This window comes from Lutjanus erythropterus, chromosome 15 (genome assembly GCF_056507025.1).
Source record: "Lutjanus erythropterus isolate fLutEry1 chromosome 15, fLutEry1.hap2, whole genome shotgun sequence".
Taxonomy (NCBI): Eukaryota; Metazoa; Chordata; class Actinopteri; order Lutjaniformes; family Lutjanidae; genus Lutjanus; species Lutjanus erythropterus.
Genome location: NC_139331.1, coordinates 10,009,443 through 10,023,399, shown reverse-complemented (window position 1 = coordinate 10,023,399; position 13,957 = coordinate 10,009,443). Strand labels below are relative to the sequence as shown.

The 13,957-nt window shown below is 36.7% G+C and overlaps 2 protein-coding genes across 2 annotated transcripts in view; one reads left to right on the top strand and one right to left on the bottom strand.

Moving 5' to 3' along the window:
• Positions 1-2,351: 2,351 nt before the first annotated feature.
• Positions 2,352-6,188, top strand: sf3b6 (splicing factor 3b, subunit 6). The gene is made up of 4 exons (XM_084738003.1): positions 2,352-2,510; positions 3,176-3,294; positions 5,197-5,335; positions 5,503-6,188. Exons 1-4 carry the CDS (start codon positions 2,481-2,483, stop codon positions 5,590-5,592), a joined length of 378 nt encoding a protein of 125 aa, XP_084594129.1. The 5' UTR covers positions 2,352-2,480; the 3' UTR covers positions 5,593-6,188.
• A 4,108-nt stretch (positions 6,189-10,296) lies between these two features.
• vsnl1a (visinin-like 1a) overlaps positions 10,297-13,957 on the bottom strand; it is a 43,043-nt gene continuing 39,382 nt past the window's right edge. The window contains exon 4 of the mRNA XM_084737363.1: positions 10,297-10,620. Coding sequence (XP_084593489.1) covers positions 10,423-10,620 — 198 coding nt within the window. The 3' untranslated portion in view covers positions 10,297-10,422. The remainder of the gene's footprint in view (positions 10,621-13,957) is intronic.

Here is a 13,957-nt window from a genome sequence, read left to right as displayed (position 1 = left end):
ATATAGATTTTTTACCTTTTAGTCTGTTTTTTTATTTATTTAGCCCAAAATAAACTTTTGTTTTTCTTTTTTTTCCTGTTTTATGTATATTTTTTCTTTCTTGTGTTCTTATAAATAAAGGAGAAAAGCACAAATGTTTGTTTTCTTTTTCTCAGATCATTTAATGCTGCCTTGAAAAATGACACACAAAAATAATTTTCATAGAAATATTCTATCAATATTATTATTACAAAAAAGAAAAGAAACATTTAAATAACAATGTTTTTATCCAAAATATAGTTACTATTAATAACCAAATTTGGTGCAGAAATTGAAAATGACAAATATTTCAAGGTCCAAGCTCCTTATCCATATTCATTTTATTTTAGGGCTGCACCATGGTTTAAACAAATACATAAAAAAATCATACTGATTATTTCTACAGATACTGCAATTGTGATATTATTCATACTCACTGGGAATGGTCATTTTTGCATCACAATGTTAATTTTCCCCCTAAAAAATTAAAATCATGATCATGTGACATTTGTCAGGGTCTGTACCAAACAAATATGTTTTCTTACAACTAAAGAACAAAATTTGCAGGCCAGGCTGCTTCTGCAGCACTGCATTATCAATCCAAAAACTGAGTGACTGAGTGTTTTCAAACACCAAGTGTTAAAATGCTGAAATGCATGGCTTCATCTGATTCCTGTAACTAATGTCTTGAAAATTACTGAACTGAAGATGTAAGTAGTTATTTGAAAAGCTTCTATCAGCTACAGCTTGAGGCAGTCAGCTCATAGGTGGGTGTGAAACAAAAGCATGTCAGGTGCAAGATGAGCACTCTGTAGACGCAGGTAAAAAGAGAAAGAGAGAGCAAAGGACATACTGGTTAGCAGTGCCCGACTCAGACTGAGGGTCAGGGGCCAACAAAATAAAACATGTACTAGTCATGATAGTAAAACAACAAAAAATTCAACAACTACTACATCTCTGTTGTAAAAACACACAGAGAACTTTCAACTATTTAAGGGCACGTAAAGACCAACTAATTTCCTAGTATGTAAGGCAGCTTATATGGCACTGCATCACATTTTCTCCACTGGAAGGCACCCTAGAGCAGTGTTTCTCAACCTGAGGGAGGAGATGATTTCTGCGTGGGTCACCAGATAGTTGTGGAGAACAAAATTAAATAACATATCTTGACAAGCAGCACAGGATGAGAAGCAGGTAGAAGCTCTCAGAGATGTCAGCCCCTTAAAGACGTTCAACATGTAATGAGGAACAAGCACTAAAAAATATGTAAAATACAGCTGTTGTCAAGAAATGGAACCACCGCACAAATGGTTAAACTAGAACTCAGTGGGAAAAATGACAGGTACCAACATAAACCAAATCGTTCTGAACCACAAAAAGAACACTAACAGAAAGAAACAGAAATATATTACTGATTTTTCCTGTAAGATGGATGCGATGTCACTTACTTTGGCAGGTTCATGAAGGTCATCATCTGGCCTGATGTGTTCCCTCTGCAGTCACATCTGTACTCCAATTCTGTCTCCTGCAGATCAGAGACAACAGGCTGTGTGTTATAATCACAGTGACAAAACATCTGTAGATCTGTCTTATACACACCCACATCCCTCCCACCCATTCATCCCATTTAATGGCTCTATAACAGTCTTCGAATGTTGGGGACTTTTCACTATTTCAGGACTTTTCTCTCATGTTAGCTTACCTGATCTGAGAATTATATTAGTGTGCTGGTTTCAGCCAGCCTCACTTGTATGTAAACTGTGTACATGTTTTTTGTTTTTGTTTTTTTTGCCTATTATTGTATCCAAGTACTCTGAACAGTCATGAGGTACACAAAGTCAGCAGACAGGTACTGTAGGACACTATTAAAATGACTGCATCTTTAGTTCATTCTGGTGCATCTGCTCCCCCTAGTGGTGTGTTTAAGCAAGGCAATAGTTGGATTGGATGGGAAGGTATGTATTTATATTGTCACATGTTTTTAAGCCATCTTGATTGTCTGTTCCCAAATGCATGACAGCAGTCTGTGATTTGACCATGTGTTCAAATCCAATCTTCAATTTGTTCCGACAAACATACGGCTTTATCTTTTTGGATTGTAAATCTTTGGTCCTCTCTCTTTCACTTTGTTTCACAGAATTGCAAATTGCTGCACAGTATAATTGTAAATAAATGTGTTTGCTCTATTTCATGTCAAAATGGCTGCAGGTGTATTATGGAGTTCAGAGGTGGTTTTAGCATCAGTTTTGCCTCATCTGTATCTTCAGGATCACTAGATAGCAAGTGCCTTGTCCATATCGACAGTCAACCTGCAGGGGGCAGCAGCACTACGCCATATTCGGGTACAACCGGAATTACGTCACCAGCCACCGACAGCTGCCATTTTGACGGGAAGAGAGAGGAGCAGAGAAACTGCGTGTTTGTTGTTCAGCGAAGTTATTTTCTCTTAAAAATATTTCACAATGGCTATGCAAGCAGCGAAACGCGCTAATGTAAGTTTGAACGAGTCAGTTTGAGGAAGAATGTGAAGAATATAACTTATAATATTAGCTCAGTGAGGCTAAAAGCTAGCCTCACAGAGTGTTAACATACGATTAGCCTGTTAGCATGCTATCGAAGTGAAAACAATCACACTGCTAATGTTAAAACTACAAATTTTGCTTTTATTATAATCGGTTTAAGATATCTACGTATTCAGCTGACATATTTGTGACTTTCTGTGGTCTGATTTTTAATCAGTTTATTTAGAAATGTGGGAACTTACGTAAACATGCTAAGCATCGGTTGGTGATGTGATAGCTAGCGTTGAGTTGATTATTGGTTTTTCGTCACAGTAACGTTTCCTAATCTAATGTAACGTTACGGGTGGACGATTCGGCCTGTGGAAACTATGTTTGTTAATAGTAAATTTAAATAAATTCATCAAATAGCTAAAGAAAATTGTAGCCTTTACGGAGGCCCAGGTGACAGGATATCAGAAGTTGGTGTTTCCATACATTTGGCATGAACTTTTGATTTTCTTCAGAATTACTGTAGCAGTGATCGTGATGTGTAGTCGATTATTAAACGGCCATGTTGCACCTTCATTGACTTCTTTGTGATTTAACCTGTTTTCTAACACAAATGAACCGCTTGTTTTTCTTCCTGTGTGCTGCAGATACGATTACCTCCTGAGGTGAACAGAATCCTGTACGTCAGAAACCTTCCTTACAAGATCACTGCTGAGGAAATGTATGATATCTTCGGGAAATATGGACCAATACGTCAGATCAGAACGTAAGTGTTTTTATACCATAGATTTTATGTTTGTTACACCTTGACCAACTCTTTCAAAGAAAATACTTAAAGAATAACTTGGATATTTTTCAACACTGACTCAATTTTCCCATGTTTTTGTGTCTAAGTTACTACCGGGTACAATAATTTGGGCTATCTAAGTTAAGTGCCAGATAACTTTACAGAACGGATCCCTACATAGATCCATTTTGAGTTGATTATGTTTAGTTTAATCAGAAACAGTTGTAGTGGTGTAGTGGTACTGCTCTCACCAAACCCATCAGACTCCAGAAACAGACGTTTTATTTTCTTCTCCATCTTTGTTCAATCTTGACAGAGACAAACTGACCAAAAACATCTTGGTTTATCTTTCCATTGCTCCAACAATCACAACTCTGGTTTGGTCAAATTGAACCCTTACTTCACAGAGTTAGATGTGAAAATATGAGAGAAGTGTGAGGGAGAACAGACATCAGAGACACAGTGGGGAGAAATGGTGTGTTCAGCCAGAATATTTTCATAACCAACATGGTGAATTAAGGGTTAATTTTGACCAAACCAGAGCTGTTGATTGTTGAGTGAATGAGCAAGTTTTTATTTTATTTTTGTCAAGTTTTAATTATGGATGGACCGATCAGATAGTCAGTATCAGTGTCAGTCCAAAACTTCACTTGTCTGGAAATCAGAGGTAAAAAAAAGTCATTTTAAAGTACAGTCTGAAATGATCCATAAGCCTGAACTATCATGAAAATCTACAACCAAATTTTGAACATGTAAACAAAGCAGCAGTAATGCATAACTGAGTCATATTGTGGGCTATGTATTTCTTTGGTCATAGGAGTATAATATTTGTTTCACTGCTGGAGCATAATGTTTTTTAGATGGCTAGTTTAAGCGAAGTGGGCCCACACAAATGTATTATTAACACATTAGTCTTTTAAGAGAGGTAAAACATGGTGTGGAATTGGTGTCTGTATTGGCAGGTGCAACGATAAAATGAATGTTTCTGTAAATGGGGTCTGGTTGTTGTGGGAAGAGTGATTAAATAGCTGTTTTGGTTAAACAAAATGTATCTTATCCTGTTAATAAAAGATCTCTCTCTGTAGGGATCCTTTCCATCATGTTGTCAGACACCTGTAATAACAATCTGAACAAACTTTTACAGTACACAGCTGCTCATACGCTGCAGCTCAGAGTTGGTTCTGTCTCAATACTGGACCAGTTTCAAAAATTATTGTCTCAATTTGTCATTTAGACACAAAAACATGTGGAAGTTTCCAGCCCAGGTTGAAATGTATAGAAGTTACCCTTGACCAAGAATTTGGAGTTGATTGTTGTCATGGTAGATGTTTGGCAACGAGACAGAAATGTATTAGATCTAGGATCACATAAAAAAATTGAGTATGGTCAATTTAGATTTATAGTTTTTATAGTGACCCACACACAGCCCCCATCAATTAACAAGGCCTGTCAGTGCTATTCTAAGGCTTGAAATGATCCAAAAAGAGTACTCGAATTCTCTCTCCATCATGTTGTGGAGGGATCCATTAACAGATTTCTACTGCTCACATTGGTGAGTCAGGTAGATTAATCAGAACTGAAAAAGTGTTGTCTCGTGAAAAGGTCAGATGGGTGTGAAAAAATAATATATGAAGTAGGAAAACATTGCCAGAAAGAGGATTTTCAGATATTTTGGACTGCATCGACCACTACTGATGCTGCACAGATTGTAGATCAGCAAGAATGAAATGTCAGCATTGCTCATACACTCACATGTAATAATCTTTGTAAAATAGATTCTAAACTGCTTACATGCTTTGCTTTCCCCTAAACACCTGTGGGATATCGGAGCGGATATTGGTCTTGTTATTAAGTGTGTGCTTTGTTCTGTTTTGCTTTCAGAGGGAACACGCCTGAAACAAGAGGAACAGCCTATGTGGTTTACGAAGACATATTCGATGCCAAGAACGCCTGCGACCATCTGTCAGGCTTCAACGTCTGCAACCGTTACCTGGTGGTCCTCTACTACAACGCAAACAGAGTACGTATGAGCATTGAGTCAGGTCTGAGCCCAGGAAATATGCTTAAGGAAACATCAAACAAGAATCATTTTGACTCAGGGAATTAAAAAAAAAGTACAGAAAATATGAACATACATCTTCAAGCAATTATTCCAAATGTAATTTAGTTTTCTCTGCTTTCTCACAGGCTTTCCAGAAGATGGACACAAAGAAAAAGGAGGAACAGCTGAAGCTTCTAAAAGAGAAATACGGCATCAACACAGACCCTCCAAAATAACATTCTGGAAACTTCATCCACCACCACCACCACCCCACTTTCGCCTCCATAGCCAGATCTTTTCCTTTTCTTTCTGTACAAAAATCACATGTTGTGTGGTTTATGTTGGTATTGATGTACTCATGAAGTTGTTGAAAATGTGCTTTTTTCATGATTTTGTTGAAATGAGGAGTTGGAAAATGTTTTTGTTTTATTATTTTAAGTCAAATATGTGTGAACACTTGGTAGAGTGGCAGGGCAGGGAGCAGTTGTACACCATTCACATGTTATTATGTTAAGATATTGCTTTTCCAAATTCAGCTTGATTTTGAAAAAATGTCTTTAAAATTTTGGTTGTTGACCCCGTCAGAGTGATTGACAGGTGGGGTTAACTCTTAAGCCAGAAACATGTTTTACCAGCATCTAAGGAAAGGTGTTAAAATATATCAGAGCAGATTGTTTTTCAATCTTTTTGTTGTCACTCTGCCTTCATACTTCTACAGTCTTTTAATTTAAAGCCAACCAGGGTCATGCAGTGTGTGACATGAAATTGAGCTGGTCAGCGCTGTCTATGTAAAGTAAATGGTTTGTGTAAAATAAACGTTCCTTTTCTAAAAGCTCCTGTTTCCTCCCTCTGTACATTCTGTAGAGGCACTGCAGCTGAAGCACTGTCCTCTGTTTGAACCCATTTAGATCAATAAGCTGTTTGCATTTTCCACATTTGCTCAGGGGTTAAGGGGTTGCCTGCTTCTTGGTTTGCCTGAAGCTCCAAACAGCTTGTGATGATGCCGTCTCTGGGGATATGTTGCGGAGTCTGTTGCTGTGTATGTGTGAGGACATAAGCCTCCAAGTGAACTCTGTAATCGGTGGTGTTGGACCAAAGAGTCATGGGTAAACATAGCAGGGCTTCTCAGTCTTTTCCACTGAAAAGTTTTTCTGTAAGGAGTCAAATGTCACTGTAACCCCACTTGTTAATATCACTGCCAAAGTAAATCCACCTGAAAAACAAACATCAGATGTTTCCACAAAAATTGAAAAATGAAAAACAACTCTCAGAAGTGACACCCAGTGGTTGTAAAGGAATATTATTTCAGAAATATGTTATTTAAATAAAAGTACAGAGGTATTACCTGTCACAAGTAAAACTGAAGCAAAAATGACCATCTTTTTTTATCTTAAGGATTTTCCTTGTGTGATGGTGAACTGAATGTCTGAGAGTTGGACAGACAAAATATACATCTGAAGACTTTATACTAGGCATTGGGAAATTGTGATGGACATTTTTCACCTTTCTCTAACATTTTAAGTATTAATTATGCAGGAAAGTGACCCCTGTGCGTGCTATATGATTACATATTCAATACGATATGAAATAGTAGGGTAAACGTGTTACCAATGATACTGATCACAGTCACAGTGAACCAACACACTCAACAGCAGCACCGACCTTCATCAGTATCATTACTAACACCTGTGTTTACTCTACTGTTTTATGATTAATAGAACTAATTATTATTATTAATGTGTTAGCAGTTCCAAGAACTTTTCAACTGATTTATATTCTTGGTAAAGTAATCTACAGTATAAAAAGGCTTTTATACTATATTAATATGTGAATGTATACTGTAAATATTTTATAGACTGATGTTTGTTTTTGTAAAATATGTATCTACAAATGACAAATGAAATTTAGTAAAGCAGAAGCATAATGCAAAATAGAAAAAGGTAAAGTTCAAGTACCTCAAATTTGTGTTTAAATACACTCTGAATACTTCAGGGTACATCAATATGTTGTTTGACTGTACCACATTTTCATGTCTTATTTTTTTTATTACAGTAAGTAGTGAGCTGCCAGCTGAGTGTACAGGACACACCTCCTACTGACCTGTCAGTTGGCTAATCTTTCCTTGAAACGCTTTATTTTCATGTAAAGTGACTTATTAACTTAACCTTCTGTCTTTTAGTGTGTGCCGACTGATATGCAATTTTGCAAACAATGGCCGAGGTAAAAATAAATAAATAAATAAAAATTCCAGTGTGAAACAATTTATTTTCATTGTGAATTATAAATTGTAAGACCCCAGGCCTTCAGTGAGTATCACTGCTTTATAGACATACAATATGTTGCCATGGAGATGATACAAGAAACTAGTATGTAAATGAGAGGATAAGGGAAAGAAAATGCAAAGCTAAAAGTAATGGAAATAATTCACCAAAAGTAATAGATAAAACAGTTTAAATAATAAGCTGTAAGAACTGGATAAACGAAAATGAAAGATAGCTTAAAGTATTGGATAAAAACTTTAAATAGTTAGCTAAATGTAATGGATAAACAGTTTAAACAGTTAGCTAAAAGTAGCCTGATTAATTAAAAATCTAAATAGTTAGCAAAAAAAAAAAAAGACAAAAAGTTTAAACAGATTGTTAAAAGTAATGGATAAACAGTTAAATTAAATAATTGGCTAAAAGTAACTGATTAACAGTTGAAATTGTTAGCCAAAAGAAATGGATAAACAGTTTAGTTACCTAAAAGTAACTGATAAACAGTTTAACTAGTTAGCCAAAAGTAATGGCTAAGTATTTGAAATAACTAAGTAAAAGAACTGGATAAAAAAAAAATGAATAGATAGCTTAAATAACTCATTAAGAGGTCTAAATATTTACCTAACAGTAACGGATTAGCAGTTGACTTATTTAATGAAGAAAAAGTAATGGTTAAACAGATGAATTAATCAAGAAGTACTGGTCTAGGTGTAGATGTACAACATGCAGACGTTGCCTGAAGAGACTGTTGAGTTAACAGACCAGACAAGAGCCCATAGAGTTCCTTTTATTAGATTAAATCACAACACAGGGAGTAGTGCAGCCATGTCGTCAGGGACACAATACATGCTACAAAAGAATCCTTGTACACGTTTGCCTTTGCTTACATTTGGTATCTTGATAGCAATAATAGTAATAAGAGAGTTGGAATTAGAAACATTGTCTGGCCAAAGATGTTCATGTAAAGAAGTTCAGATTAGAAAGTGACGGGGGGGAACGAGCCACACTGCTGAGAGATGATGATGGACTGGTATGCTGGATCTTTATTGCAATACTGTACGTTATTACATACATCACATCTCCTTTGACCTCCTCAAGCTCTTAAAACACTGGTAAACTTCTTGAAAGATACAAGTGGGCTAACAGGTTATTTCCAGATCGTTTATTCAGAGGTATAACACGCTGAACTTCTCTACATTTTGTATGCATCAGTACGTGTACAATGTGTGAGAGAGGGGAGTAAAAAAGTACAAAAAGATTGACTGATTGGTGCGGGGGAAATACTTGGAGGGTTTAAGGGAAGGCGAATCGTCCAACCTACTAAAAACATGGCTTTACAGTATAAGGGCTGTCCTCTACTAGGTACAGTGTGTAATGAAACTCCATTCACTGCTCCTCTCACTACTTAGCATTCACTTACTTCCACTGAAAAAGACAAACAAGAAAGTTAAAATGCTGCGCGGGCCTTAACACTCTAAGAGTCTAAAAAAAAAAAAACTCTGAATTTATTGTGTTGATATGCAACCTGCAGGCTAATTGGAAAAAAGTGGATGTGACGGTGTCATGTAACTAAGTTTGATAACAATGTTCTTCTTTCTATTCTAATGACTGACTCCAGCTAAGGGAATTCACTCTCCGGGGAATCCTACTATAAACGTCCGATCTCACTCGCCTCCAATCCTTCAAAAAAATCTATCACTTTATCACTTTTTTATCTCCGCTTCCAAATGATGGATTCCTCCACATTCAACATCTGCTCATTTCTAATGAGATGGTGTGTTTAAATGCAACAGGGGGGCTGGGGGGTTCAGTTCTTAGCAACATATACTACAGCTAATCTACAAGGAAACATGCTCCCACACTTAAAGCAGTCCAAAAGAAAAAAAACGTCTCGACAGATCACAAAAAATTACATCCCATACGACGATACTTGTAGAAGGACCTACTGCAATGTGATTTTTTTTTTTCCCTCCCTACTCAGTAAAAATCTTTTCTCACGGTTGCTCCCGAGTGTCACCGCGCTGCTTTGATAAGGCTTTCCGTCTGCGATTACAGGATGCAAAATGAGGAGATCGTTAAGGCAGAACCTAAAGGCATGCAAATTAACTACGTTTACATTTTTCGTTACTGACAGTACAAGCATGTCTCGGAAGGAAAAAAAGTTGGACAAACGCAAATCCATGTCTTCTCGGAGCTAATATTGGAGACGATGGATAAGAGTGTCTTATTGGAGGCAGATACATTATCATAGGAATTTGGTTCAGTTGACATTACTCAGTATTATGAAACACATACAGCTAGCGTCAGTAAACTCGGAACGATAAATAGAGTAGCGGCAAATTCAACGTAGCACATCACTGATGCGCAAGCTCCAGTAGAATGAAACTGTATGGAAAATACTTTGCACACTTCACATTTTGGCAGTTGATCTTTGAATAATTTAAATATATATTCATATTTATTATATATATCTATATATATATTATTTGTGCGAGGTGTTCATATGTCGTGAGAGGTGTGTGTGTGTGTGTGTGCGTGTGTGTACTGTTAGTGTGTTCGTGGTGTGAGTGTGCACCCGCGCTCTTGCACCCGCACGCTCCTGTTGTATGTTGTGTGTAGATCTTTTTATAGCAAATAACATTCTCATGCACACGAGTGTTTCAAACACAAGAAGCAGATCCATTGAAAGGTAGTCCAAGCATATATATTTTTTTTTTCAGTGGAAATAGCTGCAAACTGAATGGAACATGAAATTTCTTTCTGTGCAGTCCGTGGCAGGCTGGTGGAGCGCTCCGCTCGCCCTCCGGCCTATTTCTGGAGGTCACACTGCAGCAGTAATACGATGGACGGGTCGCTCTTGGCCGCCTCTTTGAACTCCTCCAGCGTGATCTGGTCGTCGTTGTTCTTATCCATCTTGGAGAAGATCTTGTCCACCCGCTGCTCGGGCGTCAGGCCGTCCTCGTTCATCTTCATCATGATCACGGTGCCCACCATCTTGTAGATCGCCTGCAGGGGGAGACAGAGGGCCACAGATTTTTTTTTTAGAGGAGATTGAGTGAATCTCAAGTCTCTTGATGCTTCCTTTACTTTGTCTTGTGAGGGATGCAGGGCTCAACAGAAACAGGTAAAATGCCCTGTGACTAGTAAATCCAGCAACTCACTTTCCAGCTGTAGAAGTATTTTGATTAGCAATTTTTCACTCAGTAATGGCAGAAAATGCTATTTTCATCCTCTCAAATATTAAAGATTTCCAGCTTTTCTTGGTTTATTATCATATTAAACTGAATATCTTTGGTTACAGACTGACAAAACAAGACATTTAAAGACATCTCCTTGTGATATTATATTCTCTATTTTCTGACATTTTACAGACGTTGCAGGCCTAGAATAAACATGACAATTAACTTTGATCTTTGTGCTATTTGATAACTGCTCATAGATAAGCAAAGTAAAATCTGACTTCAGGCAAGTTTCTGACCCACTTGCCCAGGCAAATGAAAAAAAACCCTGTGATGCAGGGAAAACTTTAGATAATCATATTTATTTTGTGAATGATATATTCAAATTTACTACACCTTTTCACAAAGTCAAATTCAAGCACTTTTCATGTGTTGTCAAGGTGTATTTTCGAGTTTTTCCAGCACCTCACAGCTGTGGTAAATTTATATTAAGATGCTCAGACTGATTCGTTCCTGTTTCACTTCTTCATCAAATTAGATATTATTGTGCTGTAAACAACAAAATTCTAACTGAGGGTGACAAATTCACAAGGAACACAAAAAAGTTTCATGTTTCAAAATGTGTCACCTGTCTGTAATTGGACTATTCACTTAATTCATTAATAACATTCATTAAGATACCATAGCTGAGACGATAACTGGTCCAACAAATACTAAACAATTAACTTCAACTGCAATAAAATCCTCATCTTTTTTGCTGATTTTTAAGCCAACACTCATTGAAAAAGCCACCTGCAGCATGAGCCTTGTCTTAATTTTGCGCAAAAGTCAAAAGCAAGTAGGTTTTGTCTGAATTATTTTATTTCTGTCACTAAAAACCTAAACTTTTAGTCAGAGTGATACATTATGAAAGTAATACAAGTACAATTTATAGCAGTTTCAAGCACTTTATCCAAAAACATTTGAAAACATTACATTGAAATTCAAGTTTTAAGGATTTCCAGGACCCGCAAGAATCTTGTGTATTAGATGGAAAGGGAAAATTTCTTACTTACTACTGTGTAACTTTAAAATATGGGGATATAAGTACAAGACATTTCTATATGCAGCTATTGTATGCAATCCATTCGATATGGAAAGCTATGATTTAAAAAAAATCACACAATAATTTAGGTGTTTGTCATCCTTGCATTAGATATAAATTGTTTTGTTTTTGGGGGTTTTCGAGATGATCAAAATCTACATCATGATGTATCAAAATACATCAGTGAACACTGTTGTGCTGCTTGGTTGATATATTTGACACTTCAACAACACTGGTTTTGAGCTCCTTCATGTCCTTCATCATCCATTAATAGTCACAAGAAAAGATAATTATGAAAGAAAGTTAAAAGAAAGAAATGAATGGGAGATAATGACAATTGCAAAGACCTGGGATAATGAGTTTAATTTGTACTGGTGTAGAAGTACTTTGTTTTTCATATATTTGAGATCAATGTACATGTATGAATTTGTATTATGTCTGCTGTAAAATCCATTATTATGTTTATTTTTGATGGATGATATATGTATATGTATTTATTTTGTGTAGAGGTGCACTGATCAAACGATTAGTTGGAAACTAATGGTTTATTTACTCCTGACAGTAAAGTGAATATTTGATTGTGGACAAAACAAGACATTTGAGGACGTCATCTTGGGATTTGGGAAACAATGACTGACATTTTTTTGATGCATTTAAAATATAATCGATATATTAATCGACAATGAAAATAATTTAGTTGCTGCCCTAATTTTGTGTACGTGACAGCAGCACAGATGTAGCACAGCTGGATCACCTGTCAGTGGGCTTCAGCTCTGCCTTTTTGAAGCCTTGGAGTTTGTATTTGTACAGATAGTGTGATGTGCTGTCCAAATAATAATAATACGGACGCACAGAAACCACAGCCTGTGCTATTAGTTGTTTTTTTTTACTGATGTCCTCCCACATGACAGAACAGAAGGTGAAAGATTAGTCTCTGCAAGCATCCACACATGCATGAATAATATTATTCTATATTTATACTATGTACGGATCAGTGGAAGCGCAGTTTGTTAGTGGACTTTGCTGCTCAGATGTTGAATGCAGAGGAGACGTTGCAACTGACAACCTGTTTGTTTCAGCCTGAATACTTCAGAGAAATGGAAATTAGCCTATGTAATATAATATATCTCACAGAAAGATATGGTTACCTGAGGCACAGTGATTTCAGAATCACTGTGTGAGAAGAGATGATGCTGATAGACGATTTAATGTGCTTTGTTTCTTACTGCCTGAGTATATTATCCATGAAGCAGAGACAAAGTGCCCCAAATTCCACATGAGTCTGCTGTGAACGTGCACTTTGGCCTCTTGTTGCATATAATTCCTGTTTATGAATAATTAGAGTCTTGTCAGGCCCTGAAGGTGCAGCCCTGTGCTGTATAACCTTTAACTAAGCATTAAAAAAACAAAAGTGCTGCATGCCTGTGACTCAGCAGGTTAAACAGCACAGAAGCCACATGGCGTTGTATTGCTTGCCAACTGTAGCCACATAACAAAGGAGGAGAACCTTAAAGAAAGAGCTGAACATTTTGGGAAATGCACATATTTGCTTTCTTGTCGAGAACAAGATGATAGGATCAATACAACTCTACATGTCTGTATAATAAATATGCTGGTAGGTGGATTTTGTTACCTTCAGCTAAATTAGCTGTTTCTCCTGTTTTCCAGCACCATATTTAGCAGACAAACATATAGAATGATATCAATCCTCTCATTTATCTCTTAACATGAAACCAGTAAGAATAATGTCAAACTATTCCTTTAAACATAATTATATACTTTTTAAATCAAAAAGTATCAACAATAAATGCGCTGATGCTACTTAAAGGGATAGTTCAGATTTTTTGAAGTGGGGTTGTATGAGGTACTTATCTATAGTCGGTGTATTAGCTACAGTAGATGGCGGTTTGGAGAAGCAGCAGGAGCACCAGTGTATGAAGCTAAGAAATGTCCTGCTGTGGACAGGGTCAGAAGCAAAATGTATTTTAGCCACTTAAAAAAATTCAATCAGCTTAAATGCGCACTACATGTCAGACATTTCTGACTGATTTACCTTGCCATCAGACAGTCTGTTCTGACG